This window comes from Cavia porcellus, unplaced genomic scaffold (assembly GCF_034190915.1).
Source record: "Cavia porcellus strain 051 isolate PalLab524CR breed Dunkin Hartley unplaced genomic scaffold, mCavPor4.1 scaffold_7, whole genome shotgun sequence".
Taxonomy (NCBI): domain Eukaryota; kingdom Metazoa; phylum Chordata; class Mammalia; order Rodentia; family Caviidae; genus Cavia; species Cavia porcellus.
In genome coordinates, this window is record NW_026947490.1 from 23,161,007 (window position 1) to 23,177,340 (window position 16,334).

Here is a 16,334-nt window from a genome sequence, read left to right on the forward strand (position 1 = left end):
TCCTGGGGACAACCCAGTTTGAGCTTCCCCAATCAATGAGCCTCTTCTCCTTTTTCTCTGGCCCCTGTTTTTCCTCTTTTTCTCATGTCTGCTGCCACTATTGCAAGCCTCCATCCTCTGCCGACTCTTCTCAGTTCTCACAGGTGAGCCACCTCTCGCTTCAGGGTTCTTGTCCTGTAAATTGTGGGTTCCTGTCAGGATTTCCCCTATGTCCATCAGGACGACAGTCCTAGGTGACGACTGGCGGGTGCAGGTGTTGGGGAGCTACAGAATATTTCTCTGCCTCGTAATCCTGGAAAGGGTGACAACTCCCCAAGGGATGGCCACTCTGATTTGTAGCCTCTGCCTCCCCTCTAATTCAGTCACAATGGGAAACACTCCTTCTTGCCCCCCAAAGACACATTGCTGCCAGACGGCCTGGTCACAAGGTCGATAATGCCCTCCACTGGCCCGACGAGGGCACCTTAGATTGTGCCACCGTCTGCGTCCTGAACAACTTCTGCTACCGTAATGGCAACCTGATGTGCAGGCCCTGGAGCTCCTCCCTCCATCCCCAGGCCTGTGAGGTGACCCAAGCTCTTTGGCCCACTCCACACTGCCCTCCCACAGCACGGAGCCCCTTCCTGTTCTCTGTTGCCCTCTCCTCCTTCCTTCCCCATCACCCCGTCTCTCTCCTGCTCCTCCTCCACCCACCGTCGCCATTTTCCCACCTGCCCATCGTCCCCATCTTGTGCCCCCTCCTGCTTGTTCCTATCTCTGCCCCAACCTCCTCCAAAATGTCACTCACCCCCACCTCTGCTTCCTGGCCACAAGGGAACAGGCACTGAAGACTTGGTCCATGCTCGTGTCCTTTGTGCCCTCTTTTTCCATTCCCATATCTCACAGCCCTTAGCAATCCACGTAATTACGTCAAAGAGCTCCGACTTGTGATTCATCCCTATGATTTCCTAATAGCTGTCTTTGCTGTAATAACAGGTTCTCCTTCCACAGATACAAGAGGTTTTATGCCTTCTGATATGCATTTCAAGAGATCTCTGTTAATTGACCTACAAAAGAATTCCCACTAGTCTATTTATACTTATGGATGTAAAAATGATAAACGAATCATTATAATTCAAATTGGCCAGATATATTTGAGTGCACTCTGATTGTGTCAGGTGTTTGTCTGTTAAGCTGTGTATGTTTCTATGTATAAATTACACAGATTGTCTACATGTGTTTCTTTGTCATATCTATGAACTGTTATTTTTTAATTAGAGCTCCACAATTTTTTCTCTCCAATTTTTGGATCATTAGCTCAAAATTTAAAATGGGTTATACATCTAAAAGCATGCTTCTACCTCAGTGGCCAGCTGGTCAAAATCATACCATACCTGGGAATTTAGCTCAGTGGGATAAGCACCTGCCTTGCAAGCAGGCGGTCGTGAGTTTGATTCCTGGTACCAATAAAAAGAAAGAAAGAAAAATACAAAACTGTTTACTCTCTTCAGGGATTTAAGCACTAGAATATCCAGGATCGATGGAAATAACCATTCTCAAAGGTACTTTATAGCTCAGTGGCACAAGTGCCTGCTGGGCAAATGTGAGGTAATGAATTTGATCTCTAGTATCAAAGGAAGGAAGGAAGGCAGGAAGGAAGGAGGGAAGAAAGAAAGAAAGAAAGAAAGAAAGAAAGAAAGAGTTTATTTCATGACCTAAGGTACTTGATATTCAGATAAGATAGTAACGTTAACCTTACTGCTTTATTACACTGAAATGTTATGAATAACTTCTTCTGGATGTTCAAAAACTGAGATTTGGGGACCAAAACTAAAGAGACAAATGGGGTAGGAGGACAGCCAATATTTTGGCTGCAGCCTTCTGAGGTCACTGAGGAGCCAGGATATCGGAGAACCTCAGCAGCAACATCCCATAACTCTGTGAGGACCTGGTCTTCTGGTGGAGGAGACTGCGGAACCACAAAGGAATGTGATGCGATATATACAGTGTCTCAGAGGGTCAGGCACATGGCTCTGCACAGCGCCTCCCTTCAGCACTGACTTCCGGTTTCTTCCTGCAAACCCGAGGTGCTGACGCGTAAGCTTTCACACTAGGCGGTGGTTGCTGGTTCTCTGTCCCATGAATCCCAGAAAACCATGCTCCAGCCTGGCAGGATGGAGAACAATCACGACAGGATCTTCAACTGGGTGCAAGCCTCCAGACAAGAGGCAATGATTTCCCAGAGCAGGAAACTTTGCAGCCCCAGCCTCCTAAACCCCAACTGCTGCCTCAGCTGTGCTATGCAGACTGGCCTCTCTGCACCCCATCTCTCTGCACAGTGCAGACGGGCTTCCAGGCCTCCTGCACAGCCCAGCTCCCAGCGCTCACGCATCCTGCGGTTCTCCCTGTCACTCATCCTCCAGCCACTCCTTTGGGCACCAGCTGACATCTGTGTTAGGCTGTGGGTCACGCCTTTTGTTTATAAAGCGTCACCAGCAGCCGCCTCAGGACGCTTTTGCCCCCAAAAGTATAAATATGTTTCAGAGTCTTTATTCTCACCATGGGTTGCACTAAAAATGGTAAACCGGAATTAACGCACTGGAATTCCAATAACGTTTCCAGGGATTACAAAACTGAACTTTCTGGGCTGTGAAGAGGACGAGAGAGAGATCCCTACGCTTGTTACCACTCTCTAGGTCACAACTCCAACAGACTGAGAATCCTCTGGAAAGGCTGCTTTGTTCTCTGTTACGTAAATATAACTCCTAGATTGCTTACTGGTAGGTACTTCCTCGGCGTGGTAGCAAAGCAAGAGCAAAGAAAGGAAATAGTCTTTATTTGGGGCAGAGGAGGGCTGCAGTAGACTGCAAGCGCCCTGGGGAAGGCACAGAAGCCCTGAGCTTTATCCAGGTGGAAGGGGGTGGAGTTAAGGGGCGGGCAGAGTGACGTTCTGACAGCTGATTGGGCGATGTTGGCGCCCATAGGAAAGCTGGGGGTTTAAGAACACAGAGGTCAGTGTTGAAGGGCGGCGCTGTCCAGTGCCGTGTGGGGCGGGCGCTGGGCTGAGCCTGGCAGTGCTTCCCGTGTGCGAAACCCATGATTCACCTCCAGCTACCTACAGCTAAGGTAAAATCGACCCTCCCAAGGGTAATATGTCTAAACCTCCCAGGAGTGAAAGGAACACAAGGACTCCAGGACGCAGGGAATGCCAGAATACCTGCCATAATACTTCTTCAGACCACATGGGATCCTCACAGCCTAAAATATATCTTTATTTTCATGCAAGCCCAGTGCAGGCTGACACTGCAAACTGGGAAAACTGTCTCTGTTCCTCAGGATGCAGAGGAGTAAAGGGAGAAGAAGAACACAGTTCCAGGCAAAGCATGTGTGTCTAGAATGTCACCACCCCAAACACAGTGCAAACCCACTTTCTCTTCTATGTTTTGTCCCAAATGAGATTGTGTCCTAGACTGAAGCGGATCCAAAATGGCCTGTGGACTCCCTCTGCTTAGTCCAAATTACTGAAAGGGAACTTGGACCCCTTATAACACACTATTCCAGAGCCTCCCGTTAGAGCAGTCATCAGGTTGCTGGATAAAAGTCCAGGTAGGCGGATGGAGACAGGACCCATGGCTTCTTTCAAACCTCACACAGGTTTGGACAGCCCATCACCCCTTTCCACGTAAAGATAACCTCGCTGGATGTAAGAAAATGCAACAGCTCCTGTCATAGGAAGGACCCTGTGATGAAGGCTGATGCCGGAGGACCAGGTCTGAAGCTCAGCCAGTGGGTGCTGCCATTAAGGTGACTTAAGGTGAGGTCTGAGCCTCCATGTGTAACTGAGGAAGTTGGATCTGCAGGCGGCCTGGGAGACTAGTGATACCTGCATCCAGATTCCTATGATAGGCGCCATGGGAAGGTGTTGGGCCTCCCCTTAGGAACCCACATGGTTAACTGGGGTGGGAGTGATGCACATGGAAAGGTCACCAGCACCCCAGCTCCCGTGTCTGCTGTCCCGAGCTGATGTTGGATGAGTCAGCAGCCTGCTGCCTTAAGGTCCTGAGTGACTGTGTGACATCCGTGTGGTCTCAGGAGCTGTTCAGACACAGTTTAGAGACAGCTCTCAGTAGTCCGGCATTTTGGATGGGTGAGTTTAGTTGACCACAGTAGTTGTCACTGTAGCTGTCACATAAGGAATGTCCACAATACGTTTTGTACCATAACAGTGTGAAGTTAATTTGTCACCAGTAGTCACCATGGGTCTGCAGGTTGAGCTGCCCTCCCACAGACTGCGGCAGAGTCTTTCTATGTAGTTCAGCTAAGTTTCACACTCACTGTGTGGCTCAGGTCAGGCTTAAACTCGCGGGAATTCTCCTGCCTCAAATTCTCAAGTTCTGGGATTACACACGTGTGCCAGCACCACCTCCTGGGCTGCTCCGTTTAAAAGTCGCTGCCAAATAAATATTGTCACTTTCTGGGTAGCTTACCTCACTGTAAGGAGCTGGGTTCCAGGTCCACTTCTTTTTAGTTTTTTATTTTCCCATTACGAGGGGTTAAACACAGGGAGTACTGAACTATGTCCTCAGTCCGTTTACATTTTATTTTGAAATCGGACCTTACTAAATGGCCCGGATGGACATTGACTTGCAGTTCTCCGGCCTCAGCTTCTGACTGGCTAGGATTACAGGTGCGCACCATCGCACGCTTCCTCTCTGCCCCGGGTGCTGTGTGCTCTTCCCGTACAATCTTCCCACTGCACCAGAGAGACTTGTTTAGAGTGAGAGCTCTCAAATCTTTGCAGCTATGGAAGGTTTTCCACATCAAAGCCACTGACCAGAGACAAATAGGATCTTTTCACTCCACTAGCAGCTCAGTCCAAGAAAAAAATTTCTTATGTAAAGACTCAGAGTCACTTTGTAAACCTCAGAATAAATTTATACTAAGGGCACAGAGGTGGCCCCAAAGCGGGTGTAGAGGGGGGCCTTCATGATTCATCCTTGGCCACTCCCAAGGATGGTAGGAAAGGAAGGTCTGACTGGGCGTGGTGACCCTTGGGAACCCCTCCTTCCAATCACACAGTGGCCAAGGGACTCATGGAAGCAAGAGAGAAGGCCTGTAATCCCAGCCCTTAGAAGGCCGAGGCAGGAGGATTGTCAGGCATTTGAGGTCAATCTGAGCTGCATAGTGAATTTAAGGACCGTATGACAGCTTGTGTCTCAGTGTTTCCCCAAAACCTCAAGCAAGTCACAGATGGGGCTTTTCAAAGGTGACCGGGTCTTGATTTTGTGATGCTGGGATCAAGTGTCTGTGAATACAAACCAGTCCACTGAGGGGCTCGGCATGGTTCTGGGTAGGAGTGAGCTTGCCCCTCCTTAGATGTGAGCGCTGCTGGCCTTGGCAGCCTGGACACAATATGCCAGGCAGAAAGAGGGCGCCTGTGTGTGATGACTGACCGCCACTGTCCCTTGCATTTTGCTGTCCTTTTCTTCCCTTGCACCATCTCTTCTCTGCGGTGCCCCCCTCTGTGCCACCTGCCTTTGGGCCGTCAGGTCATGGGGTGAAACAGCCCCCAAGTGTCAGCCAATAAAGCTTTCCTGCTTCCATTTGGGTGCTGGGTACTTTGTCTCAGCAATAAGAGAAGTAACTGAGACTGCCAGCTTGAACTGTGCCGGGAGACCCAGTGTGAAGGCAGCACAAAACCCAAACAAAAAATAATACCAGGTCAGGGGCTCAGAGCAGGCAGGCTGGTAGGGGATTGAGGAGACAGCTTCAGAAAGTCAGAGAAGCCTCCAGATGCAGCTCCTGTCCCCAGCCACAACCTCAGTTGGTGGAGCCAAGGCTGGTGGACTTTGATAACTTTTGGTAGCTCTGGGGGCAGAAGGAGGGGTGTCCTGTACTGCCAGCTCATAGGCCCAGTAGATCCTCAATAGCTGACCAGCAACCCTACGCTGCAGGTCCCAGACTGCAGAGCAGGAGCTGCAATGGAGTCCAAGTGGGACGCACTGAGTGCACTGGGGGCCATCACGGCCGCCTGGCTGCTGCTGACGGGGACCTGGGGAGTGGCCCGCGCTGTGTACGTGTACCTGCTGCCCCAGGTCCGGAGGGGCAATGCTTGGCTCCGGGCACAGGGAGCCTGGGCAGGTAAGGGACCAGGGTCGCCCAAGAAGGTGCGGGCGGGGACTGCAAGGTAGAGGACAGGTGGCAGGTGACCCTTGGGAACCCCTCGTCCCAATGCACACAGCGGCCAAGGGACTCATGGAAGCAAGAGAGCAAGAGGCTGGTGCTAGCAGGGCAAGGAAGGCACAAAGTCTCCAGCGCGGTCCAGGTGAGAGGAGCAGGTGGCAGAGAGGAGCCAGGTGATGGACAGGACATGGGAGGACGCCTCTGGTCACCCGTGTGCAGCACAGCTACATGCGCCAAGCCGGGTGTCCAGCCAGGGGAGGCTGAGGCAGGAGCTCAAGGACAGACTGAGGCCAGCCAGGCTGCATAGGGAGGCCCTGTCTGGAAAACAACAGCAGTGGCTGGGGCCATGTGCAGACCGCAGGGATCAGCAAGGGTGATGAGCACGAGCAGAGGGGGCTCTGGGTGGAGCAGAGGCACCCACTCCAGGATGAACCTCAGGGGACTGCGGATGGCTCAGGGGACCCCGACAGGACCCACAGCGGGGAAGCTTCCCACCCCCTGCCCCCTCTTCTCTCTCCTAGTGGTGACAGGAGCCACCAGCGGCATTGGCAAGGCCTACGCACACGAGGTGAGTCGGGTGGTGGCTTCCGTGCTGATTTCCCTGTCACCAGCCCCCTGGGGAGAGCTAAGTGCCCCCTCACCCTCTCATCCCTCTCATTATTGCCCCGATTCATTCCTTCAAATCCTGTTTATTGACCACCTACTCTGTGCCAGGCATCTTCCTGGGCCTGGGGATGCAGCAGTGAGCACAAGAGAGTTTTTGCAAGAGTGAAAGTCCTGCCCTCGTGGAGCTTATCCTCCAGCCAGGGCAGAGGGACATAAGCAAGGTCCGGCACATGGAGTGAGAGGTGGTGGTCAGGGTGAAGGAGACACTCAGGAAAGAGGACGGATCCCATCATTCTCAGGCTTGTGAAGCAGGCCTGAGTCCTCTTTTGTGAGTGGCGTTAGCTGTGCTGTCCTGGCTGCCTCCGTGTGCTGAAGCAGCTCAGAAGGGTGAGCATTTGGTGATGGTGACTGGGGGGAAGCCAGGAGTTCCACGGTGGCAGATCCAGTGAATGGGGTGGGTGAGGCAGCAGGGCAAGGGCTCCCCGAGTCTGCCTTTCCCCTGGATGGCACCCAGAGGGGCAGTCACTGTATTCCTCGTCACACCCTGAGAGCCATGAGAGAGGACCTCCAGGGCTCTTCAGAGAGCAGTGGGAAGGCTGGGGTGAGTGTACTGGCAGCCAGGGGGGCACTCTGGGGAAGGCATTTTTACAAATGGAATCATTTCTCTATAATTTGTTCATATTTATCTGTAAGCCTTCCTTCTCGTCTTTTAACAGTGTTTGTTTATTTTCATTCAGTTTTTTTTTACCTTCTTTTCTTTTCTTTTTTTTTTTTGAGTCACTGTGTAACTCAGGCCAACCTTAAACTCACTGTGTACCCCAAGATGGCCTGGAACTCTCAGAGATCCTCCTTCCTCAGTACCCTGATTGCTGGTGTTACAGAAAAGCACCAGCACCTTGAGCAGGGTTAGCTCTTATCTTTTGTTGTTCGTTCTATTTTGTTTTGTTTTGATGTGTTGTCTGTTTTTGACACAGGGTCTTGCTATGTATTTCAAGTGGGCCTTGAGCTCACTGTTTGGCCCAGGATGCTCCAATGCACAGCGATCCTCCTGTGTCAGCCTCCTAGTCCTTGGATTCCAAGCATGGATCCCTATGCCCACCCTCTCTTCTATGTCTGATCTCTCTCTTTCTTTTTCTTGCCTTCTTGAACTGACAGGGAACCCAATATGCTACTGGAGAGGCTGTAAGAATGGCTATGTTGCATGGCTTTAAAAAGTCAGCAGGAGATTAGTTTCTTCTGTGACTGGTTCGTTTGGTAGGGGCTTTTCCTTAGGGAGGGTCCTCTGTACTGGCTTCCTGAGGGTTATCTTTAGGGATGCAGGTAGATTTTTGTGAACTCAACTTTCTGCATCTCATGAGGTGATTGGGATAGTTTTCCTTAGTAAATGACATTGATGGATTCCTGTCTGTCTCTGTCTCTGTGTGATTACCAGAGTTAACCTCCCTTCCTCTCAAGAATGCAGCACACTGTTACTAAAATAAACTGGAGAATTTATTCCTCCTCATGGAAGCTTTATGTCTGCTGCCCAGTACGTCCCCTTCTCTCCTCAGCCTCAGCCCCGATTAACCACTCTCCTCTCCCCACGGCCAGAAGCTCAGCTCCGCACTGAACTGAGATCCTGCAGTGTTAGATTTTCTGTGCCTGGCTGACCTCACCTAACAAAATGATCTTAATGGCTCCTCTCCCATGACGGTATTAGTCAGCGCTGTGACTGATGGACAACAATCCTGACACCCAGAGCTGAGAGGAGGAGAGATTTTTTTGACTTATGATTTCAGTTTTGTAGTTTCTTGCTCATTTCTATTTTGAGACGGGGCTTCTTTATGCATGCCATGTTGGCCTTGAATGTACAGGGTAACCCACGTGGCCTCGTGGTGAGCCTCCTGCTTCAGCCTCCTGAGTGCTGAGATGACAGGAGGGCACCACTGTACCCAGCTGGCTCCTGGTGTCCTGTGAATCAGTGCATGGCTGCCTGGCCCCAAAGCAGGGACAGCGTGGTGGGAGGGCCTGGGAGAGCAGAGCTGCTTAGTTCACATAGGTTGGGAAGCGGAGCATGGGGACAGCACCCACCAGAGAGCAAGGGGCCAGGGACGGATATGGGGCGGAGTCACATCTGGGTGGCCGTGCAGACACACCCAGGAGTGTGCCACACAGGTGCCTCACATGGCTCCCAGGACAGTCAAGGTGACTTCATTAACCTTCACAACCCACACTTTACCTCTTGTCAGCTTGACACCCAAATTCATCTCCTTAAAGCATACTTGTCTGCAAGTAACCCAGCCCTAAATTAGTAATTTCACCTAACACAGGAGACTATGCCGTGTGCAGCCAGAGCACAGTGGTCCCTTCCCCACAGTCTCAGCAGTCCCCGTGTTTCCTAGAAGTGCCAGTCGAAGGTGCCTGCTGAAAACTGGACAGCCTAGCCCGTGCCTAGGACCCCAGCACTGGGAAGCTGAGTCTAGAGTACCACTGGGAATTCCAGACCAGCCTGAGCTATGTCCTGACTTGAGGTCCAGGCTGAACTGCTAGCCAGGTCTCATCTCCAGCAAGGACAGCACCAAAACTGAGCCTCAAGCAGTGAGTGAAGGTAAAAGTCAGCAGTAGGTTACGTAATCTCCCAGTGCAGAGTCTCAAGGTAAAGCTTCCCATTCCCGCTTGGCAGCAGAAGAGGCTTCTGAAAAAAAAAAATCAGAACAAAAAGAGACCAAGTCCCCAAAGGCAACGCTTAAGTCCTGCAGCTCTATAGACGATGTCTGGGTTCCTGGTTCTGAGATGTGAGTTTGAGGGCTGAGGGCAGCCCCAGCCTAGGGCTTAGTGTGCTGCCACCCACACAGCGTCTCTCTCAGGCTGGATCCTGCTCAGGGTCTACATCTGTCCTTGGAACATGTCCTGCATTCCTGTGCCACATTCATAGGCGGTGCCCCACTCCCTGGATCCGGGCTTCATCCTTATAGCTTCATGCACTGTGCGTGTAGGGCTCGCAGCCCGGCCTCCCAGGCTTTCCTCTGAAATCTCAGTGAGAGTGTGCCTGACCTCACAACTCCTTCTGCACGCACCTAAAATGAGCACAACATGGACGATGCCACAGTCTGCTGTGAGCAGTGGCCGGGCTCCCCTGGACCATGGCTGTAGCAGTCTCTGAATGTGGAAACTGCTGACTATGTGCCGACTAGTCTGAGTGGTAGGGACCTATTAGATAAGAGTCAGCACAAAGGCCCTCTTCTTGGGGTTTTGAGTGACAAGAAGACAAGTTTAGGTTCCTGAGCTGAAGGGAACAACCTGGACAGAGGGACGTGGTGTCCAGGGAGGACAAGCAGCATCAGCCTCTCAGATCCATGGAGCTCTTGAGACCCCTGAGCAGAGTCTCATTCACAGCTGAGGGACAGTCAGTCCCATCACTTGTCACCCTTAACGTCCAGGCTGAGAAAGACAGTCAGGCCCTGAGATGCTGCTGCACACCCCCTCCCAATCACGTGTGTTTTCTAGCTCAGCATGTAGGGGATGGGGATTCGGGCAGAAGGAACAGAAGGTGCAAAGGCCCAGGAGCAGAAAAGGCAGGGGCTGCTGGCTGGGACCCCAGGACTCAGGGCTGTGCCTGGCCTCTCACAGAAGGACATGGCAGGAGGTCCAGCCATGAAAAAGAGGTTTGTGGGTTTGTGGCAGGGTCTCTGGGGAGCCAGGGCAGGTTCTGAGCTGCAGAGGGGCAGGGTTGGGTTTGTGCATTGCAGAGAAACCTTGCAGTGAAGAGTGTGGCAGGGGCTGTGCCCGGGGTACCCCAAGCACCATGAGTCCCCAGTCCCGCAGCAGGGAGCAGGTGCTCGCTAGGCACACAGGAGTGAGGGAGAATAAAGACATGGTCAGGCAGCCAAGTGGTGAGAGGCAGAGCCTGCCTGGGACCCTGGGGCCCTCGGCCTCCTATAGAGACATCATCTCATTCTGATCACTGTGCACAGAGCTGCCCTCCCTGGATCTTTCTCCCCCTCCCCACTGCTCTTGTCCTCTGTCCAGCTCTGCGACCTCAGGGCTCTAACACTGAGTATCAAGGCCAGGACAAAGGTAATCGTTATTGGTTGAGTGAATGAATAAATGTGAATCGCAGGCCAGAGTCACTGGGCATACCTGGTGTCCCTGCATTCTGGGAGGTCGAGGCAGGAGGATAACAAGCTAAAACCAAGTCTCGATGACTGAAGGGCCTGTGTTTGAAGAAATAAAAAGGGTTGACAGTTGAACTAAGGGTGAAGGCCCTGGGTTCACCCCAGCTCCTGGTGCAGGGCTGGAGGGGTGCAGGCCTGAGTAAGTGACTGAATTTCCCCAGCTGGCCAGGAGGGGGCTGGACATAGTCCTCATCAGTAGAAGCCTCAGCAAGTTGGAGCAGGAGGCCAGGGAGATTGGTGAGCGCCCAGCCACGGGGAAGCTCTGGGCTCGCTGGTCTGGGGTCAAGGGTGCCCCTGATATCCCGAATCTGCTGCTGGGTGCACAGGGGTGGATAAGGGACAGGGGCAGGGGCAGGGGCAGGGCCTGACCCCTCCCGTCCTCCAGAGCGCCTGCATGGCAGGTCCACGCGCATCATCCAGGCCGACTTCACCGGGGGCTTGGAGATCTACGGTGCCATCGAGGCAGGACTGCGGGGCCTGGAGATCGGAGTCCTGGGTGAGTTGCCAGCCTGCTTCGCTCACCTGAAGCACGCCGGGCGCCCTCCTGTGACCCCCTCCGTGTCCCCGGGGCTGTGAGGGACACCGTGCCAACTCTCTTGCAGTGAACAATGTGGGCATGGCATATGGAGGCCGTGGAGGAGTCTTTAGGAAGCTGCTGGACCTTGAGGACCTGGGCCAGGTGAGTCCGGGCTGCTGCGGCCCTCTGCTGCCCTCTGCTGGACAGGACGCAGAGCACACCGGCGTCCCCAGGGCCAGTGCCAGGCTGCTCATTGCCTTTGGCTGGAAAATTGTTTACAGCAAACACAAGGTCTGTGTTTGAATGAGGGGACCTTTTGCAGTGCTCAACCTGCACAACTGTAGGACTTGAGCCTGGTTCTCACCTTTCATATTCGTGGATGCCCACTGTACAGAAGGAGCCACACAGGATAATGTGGATTCGCTAGAGGGGTGAGAGGAGAGATGGGAGGGAATAGGAGACAGAGAAAAAGTGAGACAGACCGACAGGCAGACAGACAGACAGCTCAGAGTGGCCTCAAACTCACAGTGATCCTCCTGCCTCAGCCTCCCAGGTGCCGGGATTAGGGGCCTGACCCCCCACACCTGGCCTGTTCACTTTTATTTCTGACTTGAGTAACTTCAGTCTTTTCTTTGTGTGTCACCGCATGTCTCTGTTAGTTTCCCAGTTTCCGGGTTGTTTTCCTGACTTGGTGTTAGCTGCAGGTTTCATTTCTCTTTCTACCTGCCCTGGTTCTAGACTGTTGGTTTTAGCCCTTTCTCCCCCACATACATTTCCTCCTCAGCAGAGTTTTGCTGAGTCCAGTAAGTTTTGCCATGCTGTGTGGTTTTTGTTCTATTTCATTTCATTTTTGTGGTTCTCTAAGTGTCTTCTCATTTCTGTGTGATTTCTCGTGTGACTCACTGGTGGTTTGGAGTTACTGGAGAGTTATTTATATATCTAGGACTTCATTCCTTTATGAGATTCGCGATTTAAAATATTTTCTACCACTGGGATTACCTTTCTCTCTGTTGGTACTATCCTTTAATGTATAAAGATTTCTAGGTGGTTTTTCTTGAGACAGAGTCTTCCTGTGTAGCCCAGGCTGGTCTTGAACTTAAGGTAATCCTCCTGCTTCAGCCTGTTGAGGGCTGAAATAATGGATGTGTGCCACCATTCCTGGGCAAAGTTGTTAATTTTATTTGGCTAAAGTGGCCCATGCCTGGAATTGTAGCACCCTGAAATCCCAAGTAGGAGTATTTCAAGTTTGGGATGACATAGAGGACCTTAGTAAAATACTGAGAACACTTTCCCTAACAAAATCAAAAATAAAAACAACATCCAAAAGGCTGGTACTGCAGGTCAGTGAGAAGGCCCTGAGTTGAATCCCCAGTGACACAGGCACACACCCCACACATGCACGCACACACACACACACACACACACACACACACTGCAACAGGCTCCCATCTGGCCCTTCCTTTCCCTTGCGTTGTACACGAGGGCTCGCGTCCTCCAGCAGCCCTGAGCGTGAGCCGGGTAAGTTATGCTTGGCCGTGCCAGCATGGGAACAGCTCAGTGCCCACCTATGCTGACTGGGTAATAAAGTGCACTGAATTCACATGGTGGAAAATCCCAGCAGTGAATCCCGGGGCCCTGTCACCGAGACACGTGGGGACAAGCCTCACAAATGCTAAACCAGGAAGTCCTCATGGTGAAAAGGTGAGATCACAGCCCTCCCAGGGTCAGGACACTGTCACCTGGGGAAGTGGTTCGGTGGAGAAGCAAGGGGTCCCCATCATCTGCGCGTCTTTCTTTCTGTCCTAAAAGTAGGAAGAATTTATTAAAAGAAAAGTTCTATCTATGACACACACTGGAGCCCAGAAAGAGCGTTGTCTCTCTCTTCTCCTTCTCCGCACCTTGTTCTGATTTTGCTTCTCCATCTCCTTCTCTTTGTCAATCTCTCTGTTTCTCTTCTTACGTTGTTTTTTTTTTTTTTTTTTTTTTTTTTTTTTTTTTTTTTTTTTTTTTTTTGGTTGTTTGAACCAGACTCTCACTGTGTAGTACAGGCTGGTCTTGAATTCATGGGGGATCCTCCTGCCTCAGCCTCACAACAGCTGAGATTACAGGTGTGCACCAGCACAGTTGGGGTCTCTTCAGTTTCCATAGTAAAGGTGTGTGCACTTTGCTGTGTGTGTACTATATTGATTATTTTAGTTCAGCAGACTGAATCCAGGAGCGCTCTACTCCTGAGCCCTGTTTAGTTTGAGACAAGTTCTCACTAAAATGAAAACTATGCTGCTCAGGGTGGCCTTGAACTTGTGATCCTTCTGCCTCGGCCTCCCAAGTTGTTAGAGTCATAGGGAGGTAGCACCTCGCCGGCCTGGGATCCAATAGCCTTGAGAATCCTCGTGTGTGAGAATCTCAGACAGCAGCGCGTTTCTACAAGAGGAGCTGAGAGGTCCAAGGACGGGAGTGTTTCAGATTCTACTGGGGACTGTGTTTTCACAAAACGTGTTCTGTTAGTGAAAGAAATGAGACACACATGTGAGAGTGTGAGAAGCTTAAACAGAACACACGCATGTGTGCAGGTGGACATATGTCTGTGGACACAGTTAGAGGACGGGTTTCTCTGAGTTCACTGCAGAGGAAGATTGTGCCGATATAGCTCGGACCACTGAATGCAGATGTGCTGTGCTCTGGGTGAACGTACAGTGCATGTACCGTTGCTGCCCTGATTGACGTGCTTTGAAATTTTATTGCACTTTTCTTCTTTCTTTCTTTTTATCCTTGAACTACAAGTGATGAGAAAAAATGAAATATAATCCACAGCAGAAAAAAGCAAAACTAATAACCAAGCCCAAAAAGTGTGTTCTAAATTTTAAAAATGAGAAAAACAGCTGGGTGTGGTGGCACAGGCCTGTAATGCCAGTAGTGGGAAGGCTGAGGCAGGAGGATCAGGACAAGTTGAAGGGAACCTGGGCTACACAGTCAGTCTGAGGCCAATCGGGCCTACACAGCGACACCTTGTGCCAAAAAGAAGGAAGGAAGTAAGGAAGGAAGGAAGGAAGCAAAAAAAGAAAGAAAGAAAGAAGTGAGAAAAAGAAAAAGAAAGATTAAGCTAGGAAGACAGGACACGTGGGAGGTGTGGGGGCTTGGGAAGCAGGCGGTGACGGGCTCCGTGTTCATCCCCAGAGCGTATCAGATATCATCAACTGCAACGCGATGTCGGTGGCACAGGTCAGTCGGGCCATGAGGGCCATGTCCAGGGACAGTGCAGCTGCCACCACCCTGGGGGCGCGGGTGCCCTGGTCAGCCCCTGAGGGGACTGGGACAGCGCCTGGGTGAGGAGGTCTAGGGAAACACAGGGGCCTCCTCTGCCCCGAAGATGGTTTGCATCGTCCTGCCCCAGATGGTCAGCAGGTGAGAGCCACTTGCTGTGGTCATGCTGGATTCCCCAGCCCCCGCCTCCAGGCTGCCCATTCCCGACCCTCCCCGTTTCCAAGTCTTCAGTCCAGGCTCACTTGGGGCTCTTCACCCTCCTGACTCAGCCTCAGGGCTGCTGGGATTATGGGCATGCAGCACCATGCCAGGTGCCAGTCTCCCGTCTCCCAACCCTTTGAGAGTAGGGCTCCTGCTAAGGGAGGGACAGTCACCCCGCCCCTTCTTCCCAGGGGCAGTGACCCCTTCCAATGCCATTCCCTGCTCCAGGGGCAAAGGTGTCATCATCAATGTGTCGTCCCAGGCTGGCTGCAGAAGAGGCATCCCACTTCGGGCCTTATACTCAGCCACTAAGGTAACAGAAGCCCAGGCCCCAAATGTGTCCCCCTGTGTCCTGGCAGGGAGATTGTAGTGGAATCTGGGTGGGGTTGGGACATGGAGTGGGGTGCCCCCCCAGGCGTAGGCAGGTGCTCCTGGGTCCTCCTCTCCTTGCCCCACAGGCCTTTGTGCGATTCTTCTCGGAGGCGGTGTGTGAAGAGTACCTTCCTCAGGGTATCACCATCCAGGTTTGGACAGGAGGCAGAGGAGGCTCCAAGGATCGGGCTGGGGTAGCAGCTGTGGAGGAGAGGGCAGAGGAAGCAGGGTCAGAGGGATCTGTCACCTGGGGTTCCATGGGCTGGTGGGAACTGTGGGGTTGTGGTCACACATTTGTGGTCTCACTCTCAGGGAGAGCTGGGAATGAACAGGGCCCTTTCCAGGTATCAAGGGCGGGGCTTGTTTCCTTTGGGCGTGGTCAGAACTTCAGGGGCGTGGTCTAAGCCTCATGGGGCGGAGTCCAGACTTTAGGTCAGGTCTAGGTGTGGAGCAGGATCTAGGCCTTAACGTGGGGCCTGGCTCTTGGGGCAGGGTGTAGGGCAGGACCACATCTGTCAGCAAAATAGGTTTAGGGGTCTTGCAGACCCACCCAGACTAGGCTGGTGGCTGGATCTCCAGAAAGAGGGCCAGCATTGTTTCTCAGATCCCCTCCCTCCTGTGCTTCAGACCGTGAGCCCCATGTTGGTCTCCACAAATATGACCCACAACCTGCCAACCGGGCTGCTTGTGAAGGACGCCGACGAGTTCGCCCGAGAGGCGCTGGACACGCTGGGCCTCTCCTCCCACGTCTCTGGTTGCTTGGGGCACGCAGTGCAGGTGCCTCCTGGGCGGGCACTCCCTGCTCCGGCCTGATTGGGAGGCACAAGGGAGGCTGAGCTGACTCTGCCTCTCTCCTTTACAGAGCTTCCTGCTGCCTTTTGGCCTGCTTAGGTGGTTTCTGCACAGTCGACAAGGAGTCAGTCTTCTGTCTGCAGGAAGCAAGTCCAACCTCCCTTCCCTTAAACCTCAGTCTACTTAGTGAAGATGTTTCCAAAGGGTTGACTCTTACGTGGCTGTCATAATAAAATACTTGTAGGATGGAGCCCCTCAATCTATGTAAA

At 52.3% G+C, this 16,334-nt stretch overlaps 1 protein-coding gene across 1 annotated transcript; it reads left to right on the forward strand.

Moving 5' to 3' along the window:
• Positions 1-5,927: 5,927 nt before the first annotated feature.
• Positions 5,928-16,334, forward strand: LOC101787204 (17-beta-hydroxysteroid dehydrogenase type 3-like). Its single transcript, XM_063254017.1, has 10 exons — positions 5,928-6,120; positions 6,684-6,730; positions 11,084-11,159; positions 11,308-11,418; positions 11,525-11,601; positions 14,614-14,754; positions 14,849-15,214; positions 15,360-15,425; positions 15,901-16,050; positions 16,136-16,334. The coding sequence occupies exons 1-10, from the start codon at positions 5,961-5,963 to the stop codon at positions 16,250-16,252; spliced, it is 1,311 nt and encodes a 436-aa protein (XP_063110087.1). The 5' UTR covers positions 5,928-5,960; the 3' UTR covers positions 16,253-16,334.

What these genes read in the sequence shown, in the direction of transcription:
- LOC101787204 (XM_063254017.1), top strand. Translation starts at nt 5,961, where the DNA reads ATGGAGTCCAAGTGGGACGCACTGAGTGCACTGGGGGCCATCACGGCC. An exon ending in ACCTTGAGGACCTGGGCCAG is followed by an intron (nt 11,602 to 14,613) that starts GTGAGTCCGGGC and finishes GTTCATCCCCAG; the next exon opens with AGCGTATCAGATATCATCAA. An exon ending in CCTTATACTCAGCCACTAAG is followed by an intron (nt 15,215 to 15,359) that starts GTAACAGAAGCC and finishes CTTGCCCCACAG; the next exon opens with GCCTTTGTGCGATTCTTCTC.